Source organism: Plectrocnemia conspersa, unplaced genomic scaffold (genome assembly GCF_051122295.1).
Source record: "Plectrocnemia conspersa isolate PC_06_02 unplaced genomic scaffold, ASM5112229v1 ptg000008l, whole genome shotgun sequence".
Classification (NCBI taxonomy): domain Eukaryota; kingdom Metazoa; phylum Arthropoda; class Insecta; order Trichoptera; family Polycentropodidae; genus Plectrocnemia; species Plectrocnemia conspersa.
This window is the reverse complement of record NW_028277172.1, coordinates 5,632,833-5,652,520: the sequence shown is the minus strand read 5'-3', so window position 1 is coordinate 5,652,520 and position 19,688 is coordinate 5,632,833. Positions and strand designations below refer to the sequence as shown.

At 27.5% G+C, this 19,688-nt stretch overlaps 1 protein-coding gene across 7 annotated transcripts in view; it reads left to right on the top strand.

The window, feature by feature from the left end:
• Positions 1 to 19,688, top strand: part of LOC148232809 (uncharacterized) — a 449,135-nt gene that overhangs the window by 403,031 nt on the left and 26,416 nt on the right. For all 7 annotated transcript variants that reach the window (XM_088189595.1, XM_088189594.1, XM_088189589.1 and 4 more), the window contains 4 exons: positions 2,723 to 2,825; positions 3,288 to 3,370; positions 3,455 to 3,591; positions 18,816 to 18,993. In XM_088189595.1, coding sequence (XP_088045721.1) covers positions 2,723 to 2,825; positions 3,288 to 3,370; positions 3,455 to 3,591; positions 18,816 to 18,993 — 501 coding nt within the window. The remainder of the gene's footprint in view (positions 1 to 2,722; positions 2,826 to 3,287; positions 3,371 to 3,454; positions 3,592 to 18,815; positions 18,994 to 19,688) is intronic.

The following is a 19,688-nucleotide window of genomic DNA, read 5'->3' as shown; positions in this document are numbered from 1 at the left end:
GGTGTAAAATATAATGCTTTTCCGCCTTGTGTGTGTAATTCGAAGTTTAACTATCACTATTATTAACAGGGTTTAATTAATATTTGTTTGTTTAATGTAACAACAACATTTGTGTCGATGTTACTCTCACGGGGGGCATTTTTAAATAACCCTTCGCACATTCCAAAAGAGAGTCAGCCTTATACATAAAGTTATCTGCAGATGACTCTATGTATCTGCCTAATTTTCATTTCTCGAGAAATATATGTATTGCAGATACATTATTACATATTATTCTTAAAATAACCCTTTAAAAAACACATGCCATTTAAAGTCGAATCAAACATCCACGTTCTATTTTTTGTTAAAAAAATTTTGGACGTTGAAAATTCTTCTCGTTTTATGTTGATGATGGCTTAATCAACAACGAGGCTTTAAATGAGTACCGTAAATTATTTGTTCTCTTGCTCATCGATTAAAATATTTTGAATTCTTACGTATTTAAATCGTAAGATGCTGCTTTTCTTACCCTACTCTCTGCAAGGCTGAGAGTAGAGTGTTGCATAAATAATTAATTTTAAATTTCTTCGATGGATTCTAATGATTTAATGAAGTTGCGAGGGTCCTTAAAATTCGTCATTTAAAAATCTGCAAATATTTTTTTTTGTCATTTAACATACTTTTGCTTTTGAAGAATAGCTAGAAAAAATATTATTTTTTTGACAGGTGAAATATTTTGAATTTTGCACATATTTAATTGATGACATCAACGTATGGTTTCTTCAGATTTGTCTGTAGATATTTCGAGCTTAGCTCAGAATTGATATTTTTCAATTGTTTAAAGCGGATTCTAAGAGCACCAAAGCAAAGATAAATCCGCCGGCCGGTTAGAGTAATAGAAAATCGCAAAAAAATTAGTGATTATTTAAATATTTTAGATCTTCTGTAAGAGTATTTATATTTTCAAATGAATTCGAGTGTTAAAAATTCATAAACAATTTTTTTTTTATTTCTAGACCCATATTAAAACTTTTTAAGATGTATGCATATTAAACATAAACCCGCTTTTAGTTATACAGCGTTATAAAAAAGGCAGTGCTTGTAGTTATTTTAAAAACATTAGTACAAATTTAATTTTATATAATTAAAAACTGCTTTTTAAAATTTCTTGAAAATTCTTGATTTGACATTTTTCTCCAAAAAATATTTTCGAGAAGAAGCACTAGCTTATCTTAACATTTAATTACACTGTAAATAAATAAGGCATTTACCAAATCACAGATATTCTTAATACAAAATTGAAATACACCCAATAAATGGCTATAAAATTATTTCGTAATGCAAAAAATGTTTGAATATTATAATATCAATATTTTTTATTTCTCGCGGTGGGAACGCTCTAACACAATTTTATTGCTTTTGACGTGGATTTTTGATTTCTGAGAAATGATTATTGTTTTTTCGTCCTCCTATTGATCAAAATTCAACAAGTTAAATACATATAATTCAACTAGCATCTGCTAAATAAATTATATTTTCACTGGTAAAAATATATATCTACTTGTGAAAATATATTTCGATGTAATTTCACTAAAATATTATATTTTAAAAATAGTTTCGAAATAGATTCGAGATTTTTATAATTTTCTTGGAAGGATAACCCAAAAATTTCTCATTTTAAATCGGGGACGTCATTTCAGTTTTTTTAATATTTCTATTTCATTAAGATTTATAGTATTTAATTAATTGACATGCATTTTTCTGAACCTACGTATACCTCCGGTTGGAAGTCACTAAAATATGTGATTGTTATTTATATGCCGCATGAGGAACTAGAATCAAAACCTAAACGACGTATCGACATTTTTTCGCTGTCAACAATATCAATGTTGAACGAACGTGCGAATATCGCCGCGTGAATCGACCGTCAAGTGTTAAAAATAAAGAAATTATTGTAAAGGTCACAAAATTTGATATTTGTTGTTTTTAAAATATGTAAAAATATTTTAAGAATATTTTATCTCAATCTGTATTGCTTTTATTTTTAAAATATGTATATTTGCTGATTTTAAATATAAATTTATTTTTAATTTTATTTATATGCGATTTACAGTTGACGCTTACTAATTTTACCATTGTGAATATAAAAAAAACGATTATTACTAAATTGTGCTTTAAATTTGGTACATACCATAAAAATAAACGATTTCAACAAATTTATAAGAGATCTGTTATTTTATAAATCAGCTTATATATACTTTTTTTTAAAACTATTATTTATATATATATCATCGAGTGGTTCTTAGGAAAGCCAAACTTATCGTTGATAATTGAAGTCCCTTGCGATCGTAATATCTTGATAAGAAAACCGTTTATATCAGGTTTCTTAATTGGAAGGATTTTTGCGGTTTTTCAAAGGGAGAATTACGCAAAAGATAATCTTGCGTCAAAGATTTTTGTAAGATAATGAATACAATTTTAAACAAATTAATAAAATTAAATAATTTGTATTTAAATAAAGAATTGATTAAATTAATTATTATATTAATATATTAAATTTAATAATTTTATAATCATTAAATAGTACAAGCATGTGTTTTTTAAAAAGATTTATTATATACAAGATTTGATTTTTTTCGATACTGTATAAAATTATAGATCAAGACGTTTTTTATATATTAATTAAAATTTAATATGAGTAGGGTTTATATGTATAATATTAATTATTATTTTTTATTCAAAGGTTCGGAGGTCCAAAAATTGAATCTACAGGGGAGTCTTTATCTGTCGACACCGACGCTGAAGCAACTTTAGACTGCAGAGTGACATCTCTTCAAGACAAACTGGTACGATTACATCTAAATATAACCTATTATCTAAAAGTTAGATTTATGAATCCAATAGAACCAAGAATGTTATTGTTGCCGCAAAGTAACGATTTTATATTACCAAACAAATTATTATTACTTCGTCTTTGGTTCCGTACTAGGTATCATAACGCAAATTGGATGAATAATTTTGAGGTTCAATTTAAATTATGAATTGAACCTTTGAATTATTCATATTGTCGAAATTCCGAGACCCCGTTTAATCAGTTACTATTGTGTTAAAATTTACGGAGTTATTAAAATCGGAGACAATCGGCGCCTAATGTACGCGTACGTCTATTTTATACTATTAATTCTATTATATATTTTATACTGATATAATTTTATATTAATTAAAAAGAATCAATATGCTAATACAGCTTTTATAAAATTAAATTAAAATTATAAAAAAATCAAAACTATTTATTTTTAACTACTCAGGTGTCCTGGATGCGCAGAAGACCAGAAGACGACAACCTAGAACTTTTAACAATAGGTCAACAAACTTATACTGCAGACTCTAGGTAAAGTTTGTTCCTGTTGTAATGCATAAGCGGTGTTTGTCTACCAGATTAATTTGAAACACAATATGCTAATTCCCGTTCCAGATTCACGGTTGATTTTCGACAGCCTGACAACTGGAGGTTGGTCCTGCAATCCGCTAAGCCGGCAGATTCTGGGGTTTACGAATGTCAAGTCAGCACACATCCGCCTTTGATATCAAGAAAGCATTTGCTGGTCAATGGTATGTATTAATCTAAATACATAATCATATCAAAACCAAAATACCCATATAAATCTCCTTTTTCAAATCCTTTAATTTTACTTTTTTCTTTTTAAAACATGTATACAATAAAACGTAGTTATGAAGTATATTTACAAATAAATAACTCTTGCAAAACTAAGTTAACAAAAGTCCTTAAAAGTTTAGTGATTCTAGATTTAAGCAATAGAATAAAAAAAATAGTCATAGAATGCGTTAAAGCCATTCTTCAGAATTTCCATTGCAACCGACTGTTAGATTTCCCCTGCGGTTATAAACTCGCTTCTTCCCTTATTAAAAACTAGTAAACTTTGCCAGGACCGTGTTTAAATTACACATAATGAAAGTGTTCTTTCTCCTTCTATCCCTGTTTACATCTTTCTCTAACACACTTTGTACTGAATTCATGCCAGTGGTGGATAATTGATGGCTTCGCGATCGTACAAAGTTTTCACGTATGCAAAAAGTTTTAATGAGGATTCCCAAACGACCGTGGTCACAATGAATAAATTTAGAGTAGAAGTCAAGGTCAAGAAAGATAAATTTACAATATTATTAAATGAAAGAATATATTATAAATAATATATAAATAAAGTATCTGCTCAAAGCCAGATATTTTTTATGAAAAAAATAAACACTTTTTGCTGTGCTTATATTTGTAAAATAATGTATTAGTAATGACTATAAATTATAAATATTTTTATGTTAAATAGTGAAGGATTATATATTGAAATATATTTGTGAATCATTTAAGAATCTTATACTTTTCATTTTAATATTTAAAATTATAGAATATAAATTTTAATTTTAATTTTTTCTGTAAAATTTTTAGTATGAGCTTTTATGTCAGAAATGGGTTAGAGTAACTATAACTTGGTATGCTTAAAAATGTTATAGGTATTGATTTAAAAATAAAACTATTATTTTTATTAGTTTGTATGCAACTGCTAATTTGCCAAATGTTAGCTTTGCAATGCTTACATAATTATCTTAAAGGTCGAAATATTATTTCTTAATGTTAAAAATAGCATATATATGTACTAATCCATTATGGAAAAAAATTACTACCTGCGTTGTTAAAACGTGTTTTCAGAATATAATATTTACATTGAAATAAAAAAATATTAACGAATTAAAAAAATACCACATAGAATATATAATAGTTAAAAAAGGCGATTATATTATGTATTTTTCTATTTAAATATACAGATTACAGACTTTAGTGATAATATTATATAAGTCATATGTTTTTATATAACATATAAATATATGTTACTTAAAAGGATCAATCTGATTTAGTGATCGGATTTTTAATTTATTAATAAATATTTTATGCTTGATTCACATTATAAATAGAAAATATCAGAAAACGCTATTAGTTTATTTTTAGTTAGGGTTAACAAAAACTACCTTTATGCTCTGTCTACAAAAATAGATTACGCTGTTTATTCATTAGGCAAATATATTTAAATAATATTTTGAAGCACAGTAAAAAAAATTTGATGTATATATGTATATCACATATATATTTGACAATATAGTGTTTTTTAATAAAAAAATTAAATTACAAATATTTTCATACCAAAAAAAATCTATAAATAACAGAAAATATGGGAATTACAATAAATATCATAAAAATATAATTAAAATATGCTATTCAAAATTGTAACTATAAAAATGTTATTATGTAAAATAAATAACATCAAAATTTTTATATAAAAAAAATTAAAAACAAATTGCTTTATGTGAAGATTTTGAATAATAACCCAGGTTAAGTTTCGAAATATTTTTTTACTTTTTAAAAATCGTTATGGTAATTTGACTATGCAGCAAAATTTAAGTAAATGTTTTATTTATTTATTTAAATTTTATTTGGTGCATTATTTATTGGTACAAATTACGGTTTTATCAAAAGGTACAGTGCATTTTTCATAATAAAGCTTATCAAAGAAGTTATATACAACAATAAAAATTTACTTGACGTTAAAGTAACTGTTTATTTTATTAAATAAAAATTTATTTCTTAGTAATTTATGTATATAAAAATGCAGTTGAACTAATTTTTATTAACATATTAAATAAAAAAATATATTCTAAGTTTAAAAAAATTACTTCTTAACATTAAAAAAAAGTTTTTTTAATTTAACTAAACAGTGAAAATAAGTTATATATTTTTTCCAAAAACATCACGATTTATGTAATAGTACATATATATTTTTTTATTTAAGGATACAACCGCGTTTTTTATAGCAAATTATATAAATATTTTTTTATTATTTTTTTTATATAGCAATGAATGTTTTATTGTAAAAAAAGTATATTCGTGGTTAGTCACTTACAAACTCAATATTTTTCTAATCTCCCATTTTCAATAATTTAATTATCATGGTATTTTTTTTGTGAATATTGTTTCAGATTTTAAGGAAAATTTTAATTTAAAATGGTACGAATAATATTTATTATTTTTCTAAAACCATATATTTCATTTGAAAAAAAATTAGATTTACTTTGAAACGCAGCGTAATTTTTTCTTTGAAAACCTTTTATTTAATTTAAAAAATACCTATTGTTAATTAAGCTTGAATAAGTTTTTCAAACTTCTTTTTCACTAATTTGTATTACACTTAAAGAAAACATCGCAATTTATTTATTAGCATTTAGTGTAATTTATTGGGCAACGATAAATTTACTTTCTCAAACCCAAACTGTATATTTAATTTATACTATACATTAATATTTTTTCAAGAACATTTAATCAATTTTATTTTATATTATCTTTGCGTTTCTTTAGCAAAGCAGCAAAAAAATTATACTTATATATATATACAAAATTTAGATTTTTTACATATAATACCATAATTTATGTAGAAATCCAGCGTTTTTATTTTTATAAAAATTGCTTATTTACTTACATAAAACGTGTTGTTAATTTAATTTTTTTTTTTTTTTAAATTAATAACTGTACAAATAAAAATTTAGGATTTTTTTTTTAAATACAAGCCAAAGCTGCGATTCATTGTATATATAAATACAAATTTAACTGACGAAAAATATATAGCAATAAATTTATTAACTTACGCTTCTAATAATTGTTATTGGTTAAAAAAAATCGCGATGTATTTATCAACACAGCTACAATTCTTAGGATATTTTTATTCTAATATTTTATTGTTATTTAGTGATACTATAATTTTATTTAAAAACAAAGGGATTTATTTTATTTTAAAAATAGCCTCATATAAAAAAAATACACTACAAAATTCACAAATATTTATCTAAAACTGTCTATTTATTTCAAATAAAACATTGAAAATCACAAATGTGGCATCAGATTTTTTTTCAAACACTGCTTTTTAATTTACAAAATATTTGGTGTATTATTTTATCTGTTATTTATTTAAAAAAAATAGATTGACAAAGAAATAAATTTAACAAAAAGATCACAGGTTTGAGATATACTTTCAAAGCACACATGTCAATGTGTCAATAAATAACAAAGAAAAAATGAAAGAAGTTATAAGCCAAAGGATTTGATTCGAGGCGATTCAATATAAAATTGATATTTAAAGGTATATACAATAATACATTTTGTGGTTTAACTCCATTCAATAAATGTCGAATTATATAAAGTTTAAGATTAATTACCTTCTTGTGCGAAACCGTGCAGTGATTGATGAAGGTTTAAACGTTTTAGTTATACATTGATTTTAGAATAAGTAACAATACGCACATTTTATTTCTAAATAAATATATTATTCTATATACGTATTTCCCTACAGTGCAATCTAATTAAACAAACTACTTGTATAAAGGAAGAGTAACTTTGTGCATATCGCATTAAATACCCAGCGATTTACATACGTTTTCGTTAAAAGGGTCATTCGGAAACGGAAAAGCCACCCCTCAGTCTGAGATAAGGGTAGTTTAAAAAGATGCAATGCTGACCCATTTGAATAAGCTTCGCATTTGTCTCCACGTTCATCGTCGGTACAATGGAGTGCCGTTCCGAAATTTAAAGTTTTGTCTATAAAAATGCTGTGAAACGATCACAAAAGAAAGCTATACGATCCGTAGTATAGACGAAAAGTTTCTTTATTGGCAGGATTGCTTATGAAAAACGAAAACGTCGACAATATTCGTTTTCTTGGCGGATTTTTTATATGAAAAGTTTAAAAACTAACGATGTACTTTCATCGAATACTATTAATGTAAACTGGGTCAAAAACATTGTTTTCAACAACATTTTGTGGCAAAACAAATATTACGACTGAAGTTTCAATAAAATGAAACGAATTAAATAATAAATAATAAAATAGAGAACGTAATATAAAATTTGCTTGCAGTTATTATAGAATCACACTTATGTGCTTCTTTAACTTATCTTAAAGTTCCTATACTACTTGTATATATATTTATGTATATAGGACAAACTTATTAGGTTATTTTATTTTTGTTGAAAACAAATAAAATAATGTTTTATTGTTGACCCAACGCGCTTTTCAAGCCAGACATTTCTCGTAACAAATATTACACAATCGCGAAGGTATAAAAAAGTCCAGCTGTTAATGACTGGGGCCGTAAAGCGGTGTAGACTTTGCAAAAGTTGTTCCTTTTCGAAACAACCCCCTTAGGATAGGGGTAGTACTGGGGGTGGGAGTTGAGTCGAGTCGCGGTTCTACTGCTTTGTTTTTATGGTACAACCGCGAGCTTAAAGATCTTCATAAAGGGACGTGAGAAATCGCGGCCATTTCGAGAAAGAGAGATCTTCCCATGTGGATTTCTTCACTACGCTCGATTTGCTTCTTTATATCATCATATTATGTTATAGGTACTCGGCGATGAGTGTGCGAAATGTTTTTACAATGGGATCGTGTTCGATAGATTGAATTCGCATTGTACGCGCTTAGAAAAATTGAACAAAAAATAGTATTTGTGAGAGTAATGCTTTTTGAACGCTTGGCTTGACGAAATATTCGTATGGATCTGGATAATGTTGATACATCGTTTTTAAAGACAGATATTAGAGTGAATCATAAGTAAGCAAATAAAATATATAACTTGTTATTCTATATAAAAAATACATTTTTGGTCACACTATGCTGAACATTTGTTATTAAAAGTTCATTAACTTGCTGCTTGTGTAGTTAATAGTTTAAAATTAAGCCCTTTACAAAAATCTTTTAATAGAAAACATATTGTTATTTTACATCCTGTGATGTAAACCGAGTGTACATGTCATATTATAATATAAATTAGATCTTAATCAATATATCAAGTGAAAAATCACTATATATATTTATTATGGTGTCAGCGCAATAGCTAAGTTTTGTAATGTGACATCTGTGGCGATTTTGCATGAGCTTCACTGGTGGCAAGCTTAGGGCTAGACTGATTTTCTTTAATTTATACATATATAGTTGAATAAATAAAATATTAATAACAGCCGTCCTTTTTATCACGATCTTAACTAATCACAAATAAATTGGGTGATTTTAAAATCTTCTTTTTTTTAGATTGTCTTGACAGATTAATTGCATCCAAACCTATAATAATGGTCTATATTATTTAAGTATCGTTCTTACGATATTTTCAGTGTTTCAAACATTAAATTAATAAATAAAATATTTTTAAATATATAAAATAAAATTATTACCAATACGCTTCTCCAATATCCTTATAAAAATTAAAAATCAAAGTAAATTATCCTAGTTATATTTTTTTAAATTAACTTTTACATGACATTAGTTTGTGGAAATTCTATTTTTTTGCTTTAAATATATATTAAAAGTCAGTCATAATATATTCCAGTTGACATCAATTAAAACCTAACACTGTGTTACATTTTTTTTAATATTTAGTATATTGTTTATAAATAGTAAAAATATAAATAAACTAAAAATAAATTCGTATTTAACATATATGCAGTTTTTATTGCGATGTACTAATCTCAAAATATGATTTTCCAGCAAGACAATCATTAAAAGTATATCAGACCTTTTGAGGATTACAGTTAGGCATTCTATATTTATAACTGTTTTATCTCCTTTAAATGATCTTGATACGTTAATGAAAATTTGGTATTAAAATATTTATATATATTTAATAACGGATTTTATATATTAAATACCATTATTATATTATAGTCTTTCTTATTAAAATTTTAATGAGATTCTATTGTGAAATATTAGCTATTTTAATAATAAGGTATTTAATTATTTGCAGCTGAGCGAAAACAAACATCAATGTGATTATTAGGTTTATTCTATATTTATATTAAATAAAAACAAGACTTAGACAAATATATATTAATACACCTGATTTACCATTTATATATAATATAAATATGTTTAACTCTTTAAATTTTAAACTTTTAATGTATTTAAATTTTTAACTGTAATTAAATTATATATAGTTTTAAACTGCTTGCCTTGATTGGATAAAACTTTGCGATAGTTTAAGCCAGACTTTCGATTTTATTCTGATTAAAATTTAACTATGCAGATAATAAAATGTAAATTGAAGAATATTTAAATCGTTAAATCTGTTTCTGAATTGCTTTGATATAATGCATAATTATTCAAATAAAAAAATCTGCATTTGATTCGAGCTTGTCTTTAAAATTTAGTATCGATAATAGCAGCTTTTAGTTTCATAGGTTTATTAAAATATATTTTTTTTAACTTTGATGTTATATCATTTAAAATTGCTTATTTTATAAATATGTATAAGACGTTGAAGTGTTTCCTTTAAATTAAAAATCCATATATGCGGCAATCCAAAAGAATTATACCCTATCAAGAACTGATCTTTTTAACCAAAAAACTTCATTATTAATGATATACAATTATTGCTTCTTACCCTTGTGTTAGATTGAAAAAAAAATTATTAAAATAGCAGCAAAAATAAATAACAATTTTTCATAAAAAAAAGTATTTTATAGCAACATGTCAATAAAAAATTTAGATAATTTATTTCATTACAGTTTAGTTGCATCTTTGGGGTATTATATTTAGCTACTAATTGCATTTGTTTTTATAGGGTCTGAAAAATGTACTGCCTAATAAATTACATATTTTTTTGTTATTTTCGTACTAGTCCCTCATAAAATATGCTAATCATAGCTGATGGCAGAAACTTAAATAAAACTATTTACATAATTTCTAAACTATTATTATAGGCTATAAATTATTTATGCGATCAATTGACGCGGTGGTAAACTACTAGCGATAAATTGCTGGCAGTTAATTGCGGGAGATATTTTTTTCTAGACTCGTTTTTTACGTCACTCTATGTAAATTAGATTCTCTATGGAGATTTTATCATCAGTCTGCTTCTTAGTAACGAAAATTGGCAGGTAGTCATTTTCTGATCACATTTATTATTCCTATGATCTTGGTAAAAAAATTTAGCTCAAGAAATATTAAGTTTAAAGACAAAATAAAAAGTTTTTTTTTTTTAAACAAACTTGAATTATCGCATACATAAAAACATGTGGATGTCGTTATTGGGTTGTGGAGTTTAAATAGCAGGTCATAAAAGTTGAAATCTTCGCTGGCGTGTCGAGTGTATTATTGTCGGCTCAAATCTAAAGCGATGGTACTGGACGATACGCCGATGTGTCTAGTATCCTGGCTTGTCTCTGCTGTTGTGTCTCTGTTATTTTCTCACCTTTATTTTTTGTGATCATGTGTCACATCTTTTACAATATTGGTTCAATATAGCTCTGGCGAATCATATTTGAGGATGTTTATGGACCAATTGCATCGTTTTTTAAACTCACATGAAATTAATTAAAATAGAAACGGACCAGATAACCCCTCCGGCAATTGCTTGCCTAAAGGTAGAAGAACAATAGTGATATGCCAGGGTAAAACGTATTGTCTAGCGCGCATCCTTCCCAAGCAAAAAGTAGTTTTTTAGCGATATTTCTGATTAGCTTTTCATAACGAAATTGTTTAGTCACAAAATCATTTTTCTAATTTTGTGTTTATATACTGTGTGTGGCTTGATTTTATATACCTTTCATATCTTTTTTGTTTGTTAAAAACGATCGTTAAAATGACCTCTCAATTAAAATAAATGATTAATTTGCGAAAAATCTACAAAGATGCTCGTTTTTGTTATAAGAAACGCTTTTAATTTTGTCGATTATGTCAGGAACAGCCATGCTGTAATATTTACGTAGAATTTAGTATGTAGTGATAAAATATTTTTGTCTAGAATGAGTCCGAGAAAAACGTTTTTGGATAATATGTGCGCGGTCATGATCGGCACTATTATTTTTCGACTGCTTAATTAACGTTTATGCGAGACTCTTGACTTGAATTCTGGTGCTATCAAAATTGACTTGATAAATAGTATAAAATATTTGAAAAAAAATATTTTTTAACACTTTACTGACCAGCAGTTTTACTACCGGACTTACGCTTAATACTGACACTTGATCACAAATCTGCGCGAATTTTACTTTAATTTTTTGATACGGTTCGTATATTGTTAGCATGCATCGATTTGAGCTATAAATAAGTGATTTTCAACGTGTGGTTCGCCGAAAATTTAATTTATTTATTATATTTTCTGATTCATAGCTTTTAAAATTTTAAAAGCGAAATCTTATATTTAAAAATCATGCGTATTTTTTTTAACAATAAAAATATCAAAACTATATAATTCTTTATAAAGATAAGTGATAGAAGCAATATATAAGCCTTGCGATATATATTGATTCTGATTAAAAACAAGTTTTTTTATAAGAAAACCTGTATATGAATATATAGTACCGATCTGAGTTTATGAATAGCCTGAAATCCGAGCCATTGACGGATAGGATAAACCTTGAAAAAGAGTTACGACCAATTTTCCAACAATCCCGTTGGGCCACAATGAGTTATTGGAAAATATAAAAGAGAATAGAAGAGGCAAAATAAAAACCTACATATTTAATACGTATTTATGTGTGCATGAAGAAAACTATGTGGGCGTAGTGACTTTTCAGTCTAAGGGTTAATCGAGGGCTAAACTATGTCGTTTTTTATTTCCAACTAGTGTTGTATTACATAGTTACCTAGCAAAAAAACCTTTTACTTTTTCTCTTGCTAAACCGAGGTCGTGTACACATCAACCTTATTTATGATGTTGACCCACACAACATTATCATAACGGATCGTGACTTTGTACTGCAATCTGAGGAGCTCGGTTACTGAATATTAATGGAAAAGCTTACACGATGAGCAGAAAATGGGCACAGAAAACAAAATAAGCAATAAGTGTCATATACTTAAATAGAGCTACATGTATTTAAAACTTACTGTTTTTAGATATTTTATTAGTAAAATATGTACACCATAACATTAATAACTATGTATGCATTTTTTCTATGAGTATACTATGTATTCAAAATTAATTTGAACCATGTTTATTTTTATAACCGACGTAAACCAGTTAGTCTGCGTGTCGTGTAAACAAGCAAAATTTACTAACCGTGGTTAACGTGTACCCATAATCGTATAACTAAACTATCGCATTACAGGCGGTCAGACTATGACATCCTCATCGAGTACATCATCAACTACATAAATTACATTTACACAATAATTACTAAATGCATAGTTAACGTGTTATTAACTTTTAATATTGTAATACGGTGGCGCACCTGGTTCGGTTAGTGATTACTGAGCAGTTTTTTAACCCCAGTCGCTCCCTTACAAATTAAGCGACTAGTTCAACTAGCTAATGGATTTAGAACGTTGCCTTCTTAATGCATCATACCACTTTGTGGAATTTTGAAATTCTCATTAATGCTTCAGGTTAATTTTGCACAACGCTGTGCCACAGTTGTAGTTAAATGAATTTTAGATTCGCTAACGAAGTGGGTAGACTAGTTTAACTACAATAGTTCGTTGTGTGAATTTACTCTCGTAGAAAAATACAAAGGAATTCTTGGAACTTAAGTTATATTTATTTATTTAATTAAAACATGTGCAGAGAGAGCATCATAGCTTTACAGCAATGCACACTGCAGAAATTTTTTTAATACATAATAACAAAAAACATAAAAAAATATTTACAAAAAAATCAGAATAAATTATATACGATAATGGATAGACCATAATGCGAGTATTAACTGTGAGTATCTGGATGAAAACAAATCAATACTATCCAACAGATAATTGTACTTATTAGAGAGTTGTCCTATACTCATGTTTTGGCATGCAGTACTTCAAACAATACTTGGGAGCGCAATCGCTTATTCTTTTAATTATTTTACAATGTTAAGATTGTGTATATTCTCGACCAACAACTTAAAAATATAATTTTCTAATAACATTCCTGAAAACGATTTAGGAAAATTAAATCTCAGTATACCTTGTTGACATTTTATATAGAATAAAAAAATATATTCCATTATATACAGATATCCAATAATTTGCTTTGGACTTTTCAATTTAAAGTGAATCGTTTGTATTATTTTGTAACCAGATGCTCAAGAGTACTGCATAATAAAATAAATTATACAATGCTTACAATGCACCCATCGTAAGACAAACCTGTCTTAGAGTCAAATCTGTCCTGTCAGTCTTGATCACTGGTTCAATTGCTATCTTTGGTCACAACTTGGGTCAGCTTCTTTTTGATAGAATATTCCAAATAAAAAGCTCTTAAAATATTATGCTTAAAACTTCGAAGTAGATGTTTGAACGTGGACAAAAAAAATGATTCCTGTTTTCCCGTATTCTCGTGCTCTCTACGTGAGATTTTGTTGAATTTTTTTTAATGAGATGAGTAATGAGGATTTTTGTGAAATAAACCGCTAAAGCAGCCGTTTCGAGGGCAAACCCGAATGCGCGTATTTTTTTTTTTTGAAGCGACTAGGTCCGTTTTTTATGACTCAATCCATTATAGCCCAACTTTGTCTGTCTCCGGATAAACCGTCTCTCAAAACCAGGCGGAAGAGTCCCAAAATTTGTAAATAAATCAATAAAACACGCGCGCATAAATATTAATCCTTTCAACGCCAAGCGCATGATATGATGCGCAACTAAATCTACTGTCTAACGCCAAGCGCATGATATGATGCGCTCGTTAAAACCTTCGTTATTTAAAGAAACGGAAAGGTAAAAGTTGGCAATATATGTTTTAAAAATCAGTTTGAGTTCCTAGTAAACGATTTCAGTGATTTTATTTATAGAATTTGCGATGAAACAGTGGTATATTTAATTATAAAGTCACGCCTTAATTTTAGTCGTTTGTATTTCGCGCGCGGTTTCGATCGTGCTTCTTTAGACCACTTTTAGGGTTAGCACAAACGCATCGCGGAAATTCGTTTTTTTATACTTTAATTTGTGAATCGAAATTAAATTATGTCATTAATATTTCAATGATAATTGTGATTTGTAAATACTTGTGAATATATTTATACGTTATTTCGACTGTTTTAATATTGTCAACTGTTTTTGTGATTGGTTTTTATTGTTTGTAATAATTAAATAATAATAATTACTATTAAATACTTATTAATAAATATAAATAAGATATAAATAATAAAATATCAATATTAACTCTTAGTAAATATTAAATAATAATAATAATAATAATAACAAAAACGATTCCTTGTCGTAGAATCGTTTTATTTTACTTGTTCTATTATTTTATAATTTATTTGTAATGTGTTTATTTATTTACATTAAATTAATACCATCGTGACCTAACAGGTTACCCCAATGCGTCACGATGGTCGAAACGTTTATTATTTATTGTATATATATGTGTGTGTGTGCAGTATATATTACATATTCCGCCTGGAGTGTAGATATGTTGCACTCTTGCCGGTCCCAAGCCCGGATAAAGGAGGAGGGTTTCTATCATGTAGCAAACCAACCAACGTGGATAAATCCAAATAGTTATGAAAAAATCACAAAGAAATAATAAATCCGCCCCGATTCATAATGACCTAGACCATGGTTTCCCAAACTATGTTCCGCGGAACACTGGTGTTCCGTGAATCCAAAATATGTGTTCCATGGAGCCTAAATAGATATTTCCCAAAAATTTGGAGTAAATTAAAAGAATGAACATATTCTACTTCATAATGAAGGCGAAGATTTTAGTACCTAGAAGTTGGGTACAGCAAAATAAGCCAAGTGTTCCGCCAAAATTTTCGGATTTGCGAAGTGTTCCGTCGCTAAAAACGCATGGCGTACAGGGAGTAATTAAGAATTTACCGGTCGGCGGTCTAAGGGTTAACACAATTAATCTAGAAACCGTCGCAATGCAAATTAAACATTAATATAGAATAATAATATTTGTCGCAGGGTATAGTCCTATAGTAAGTGAATTGACCCGTCGCGATCTCGATGCAGTTTTTGGTCTTGGAAATTCAGTGATTTTACCCAAAGATCTCAACGTTAAACATGTGCATTGGAATTGTTCCGGCGTAACACTGGTAATTTTATTTTATATAAATTACAAGTCATTTAAAACAAAGCTCTAAAAATAATATATATATAATAATATATATATCAATTAAAGAACACTGTTATTTTCATACCAAAAAATATTATAAATCTCACGAAACTACACTAACCTTTTAATCTCTTTTTTCGGTGACAACGAAAAAAACAATATTAAATTAAAATACAAGCAAAAAAATTTAAAGCATATTAATAATTTTAATTCTTTAATGAAATTTACTCAAACTATCACTAAATTTATTGTTTTTATCCCATTTTAATTTTTTGTTTCCTGTATTTTTATTTTTCCTTTGCATTGTAAAAGGTTTTTTAATTTTGTCCTAAATTATAACCACAAACGTTTTGTCTTATATTAATATTTTTATTAAATTTAGCGAGAGATGTGGAAAATTAAAATCTACCGAATTAAAACAAAATAAATTATTTTCATAAGACTTAGACAAACTCTGCCACCACCTCTCCAAAATGTACAGGGGTGTTAAGTTAAATTGAAAACAAGCGTTAAATATCTGAACTTGTACCTTAACTCCAAGCTTTAATATAACAGATATTTTGAAACTTCGCTTTAAAGGGCTTGCCGCCATTGCGGTATTTAAATGACATTTAATAAAAAGCGCGCTAACTATAAAATATTACATACAATTAATTAAACTCATTTTATTATATGCCTTTTTGGTGTGTAAGTCATTCAAAATAAAACTTTAAAAATAGTCAATAATACACATTTTTACACTAATTAAAAGAAATGTATACTATTCTTTAAATATATACCATAAAATATTATAAAAATATTTTACGAAACACACTAATTTACTAAATCGAAGAATATGATAGATAAATGCCCACAAAAAGTCATTATGATTATAGATCTTCAGTGAAATGTACTCAATTTATCGCATTATTAATTATTTTTGCTTATTTTTTTGCTTTAGCATAAATTGCCAAATGATTTTATTAAATTTTAACTGCCAATGTTTTTTTTTTTTTTTTATATTTTAATAAAATGTAGCTAATAACAAATTGATAATAGAAAAATGGTTAAACGTATCAAAAAAAGCCGTTAAAAGTTTTTCACTTTGCTGTCTCATTTTACCGAAAAAAAATATTTTTCTTACGGTTAGAACGTTTTATCGCAAGGAAAACTGCAATTTTCATTATTTAATAGAATGAGTTAATCCCTTTAATTGTGAATAAGAGATTGGCTGAATTCATGAAACCTTTGAGGCTTTATTGCATGTTTTTTATATCTTAATAGACCATTTATTGTAAACAATATATATTGTTCATTATAAAAGTGTTTTTTATTTTACTATAAATTCATTTTTACCACTTATCTTATCTAAAAAATACAAGATGTTTATTATAATATTAAAAATATAATTGCACATCGACTGATTTAGCTTTATGAAAATATTAAAGAATAGATAAAAATTGTGGTACAGTGTAATTATTGAATAATATTATATTAGTGCAAAGAAGAGAAAATCAGATCTTTGCTGGATAGTTTTTTTTTGTTATTTATTATATTAAAATAAGAATAATGGACGTCAGATTTACTAAAGGCATACACGGTCCGCGTCAGGAAGGCTGTTTCTGTAATAAATTTTCAAAGCAACACGAACCTCAATCATCTCGGCCGTAAATCACTTTCGACCCTCGAAAAAATGAAATATCGCCCCCTATATAAAACCGAGCCCGTGCACAATTCGGTGGTTCTCAAAAGACTTTCATTATATAAATAATCCGATATGTCACTTTTTATTGTATCCGATACTCGTATATCGCGAGGGGCATGAATGAAAAACCGCCAGATAAACCAGAGATAGTGTTATATCCGATTCGCATTTTCGATATTATTTTTTAATTTTTCTGTGTATGCTTTGCAGTAGGGATAAGCTAACGTTTTAAATATATAAAATAAAATACATGTGCAACTTAATTATCTAGAGAAAGTATGCAATACAAGAAAGTAATACGCAGATTATGTTATAACATTAAAAAATATATATAAAGAGCAATAAATTAAAATAAAAGCAATCTATATTTAGTGTCAGTAATATGTAATATATGATAAATATAATTTAAAAAAATAAGGGTTGTTCCTATTCAACTAAATAAACCGTAATGTCCAGTTAAAATATCTGGACAATATATTTATGTAATTATTTATAAAAAAAAACCTAAATCATTCTATATGGTTGAAATAAATTGAATATTTAAAATAGATTAGTATTTTAAATCCTTCTAAGGTACACAATAAAATATTTTATTAAAAAATATATCCTTACCAAACACTTAAATAAATTGAATAAAAAATACCGTGAAAATAAACATACATTTTTCTTTTTTATAAATAATAAATACATCATCCATATTACTTAGTTGAAACAATCATACATCAAAACAAGTAAGTAAGTTAAAAGACTATGGCGTATAAATATTGGACATATTATTCCGACTTTCGTCCCACATTAAATATATCGCAGTCGTAATTTTATATGCATTGAAAAATATTTGGAGCGTATAAGAAAAATTTAGATCTTTGTCCTTATACGCCATTATCTTTTTCAATAAGCACCTGTTTTTTCACATTGTTCTCTATTTTATAGAAGATCACGTCGAACCACCCACATCCCGAATAATTGAATACGCTCCCAGCTACCTACACATGTCACCCTCTAGATAACCCGATTGACATCTTTATTAAGGGCAGGTCCTTTTTCGCTTGATTTTCAGCGCCGGTCGTCAGCATCGTGGAAGCTGGAGGTAGGGAGCTCAGGGACAAATACTACGAGAGGAACTCAACCCTGAAGCTAGCTTGTCGCATCCGTCACTTGGCCGCCCAGACCCCGGCCGTATTTTGGCTGCACGCCGACAGAATCCTAAACGACGACACCCTAAGGGGAGGAGTCAGGTATGTGCTCTTAGAACGTGTATATTGTATGTGTGAAGAAAAGGCGTAACAATAGAATAAAAGTATTCGCAATAATAGGATGAAATATTTATCTGCTTTAACCCTTTCAACTTGAATTTTTTTTTTAAGCTCGAAAAATAATAAATTTATATAGATTTGTGAAATGCTTTAATCTTAACAAATATAAAATAATATTAAAAAAATATTGAATTTGAAAATTCTAGATAAACCCTTTAAAAGTATTCAAAAAATTGAAGGCCTCTTCGGCTGTCTATAATAATCGTGAGACAATTGGCAATAGCAGCTGCTGCTACTTTACAAAAATAATACATATTATCGAAAAATAAAAATAGCTCTACCGATTCTCATTCGTAATTTATTTTTATCGGAGCGGTTTCTTAGATCACCAAAGCAAAGATAAAACCGCCGGCCGGTTAGAGTAATAAAAAATCGCAAAACATTTTTGATTTTGCTCATCCGAGAAAGTATGCATATTTTCAAACATCTGGCACGAGCACCTTTGGACAGGTTACTTATCTGAGTGTCTTATTTTATAAATTAAACAAAAATAAGGCGAGTTCGAGTGTTTTTAAAATTTTTAAGCAATTTTTAGTATTCCCAGACCCATCTTAAAACCTCTCAAGAAGTATGCATGCATTAAGCATGAATCTGCCTTTACTTATGCAGCGTCATAA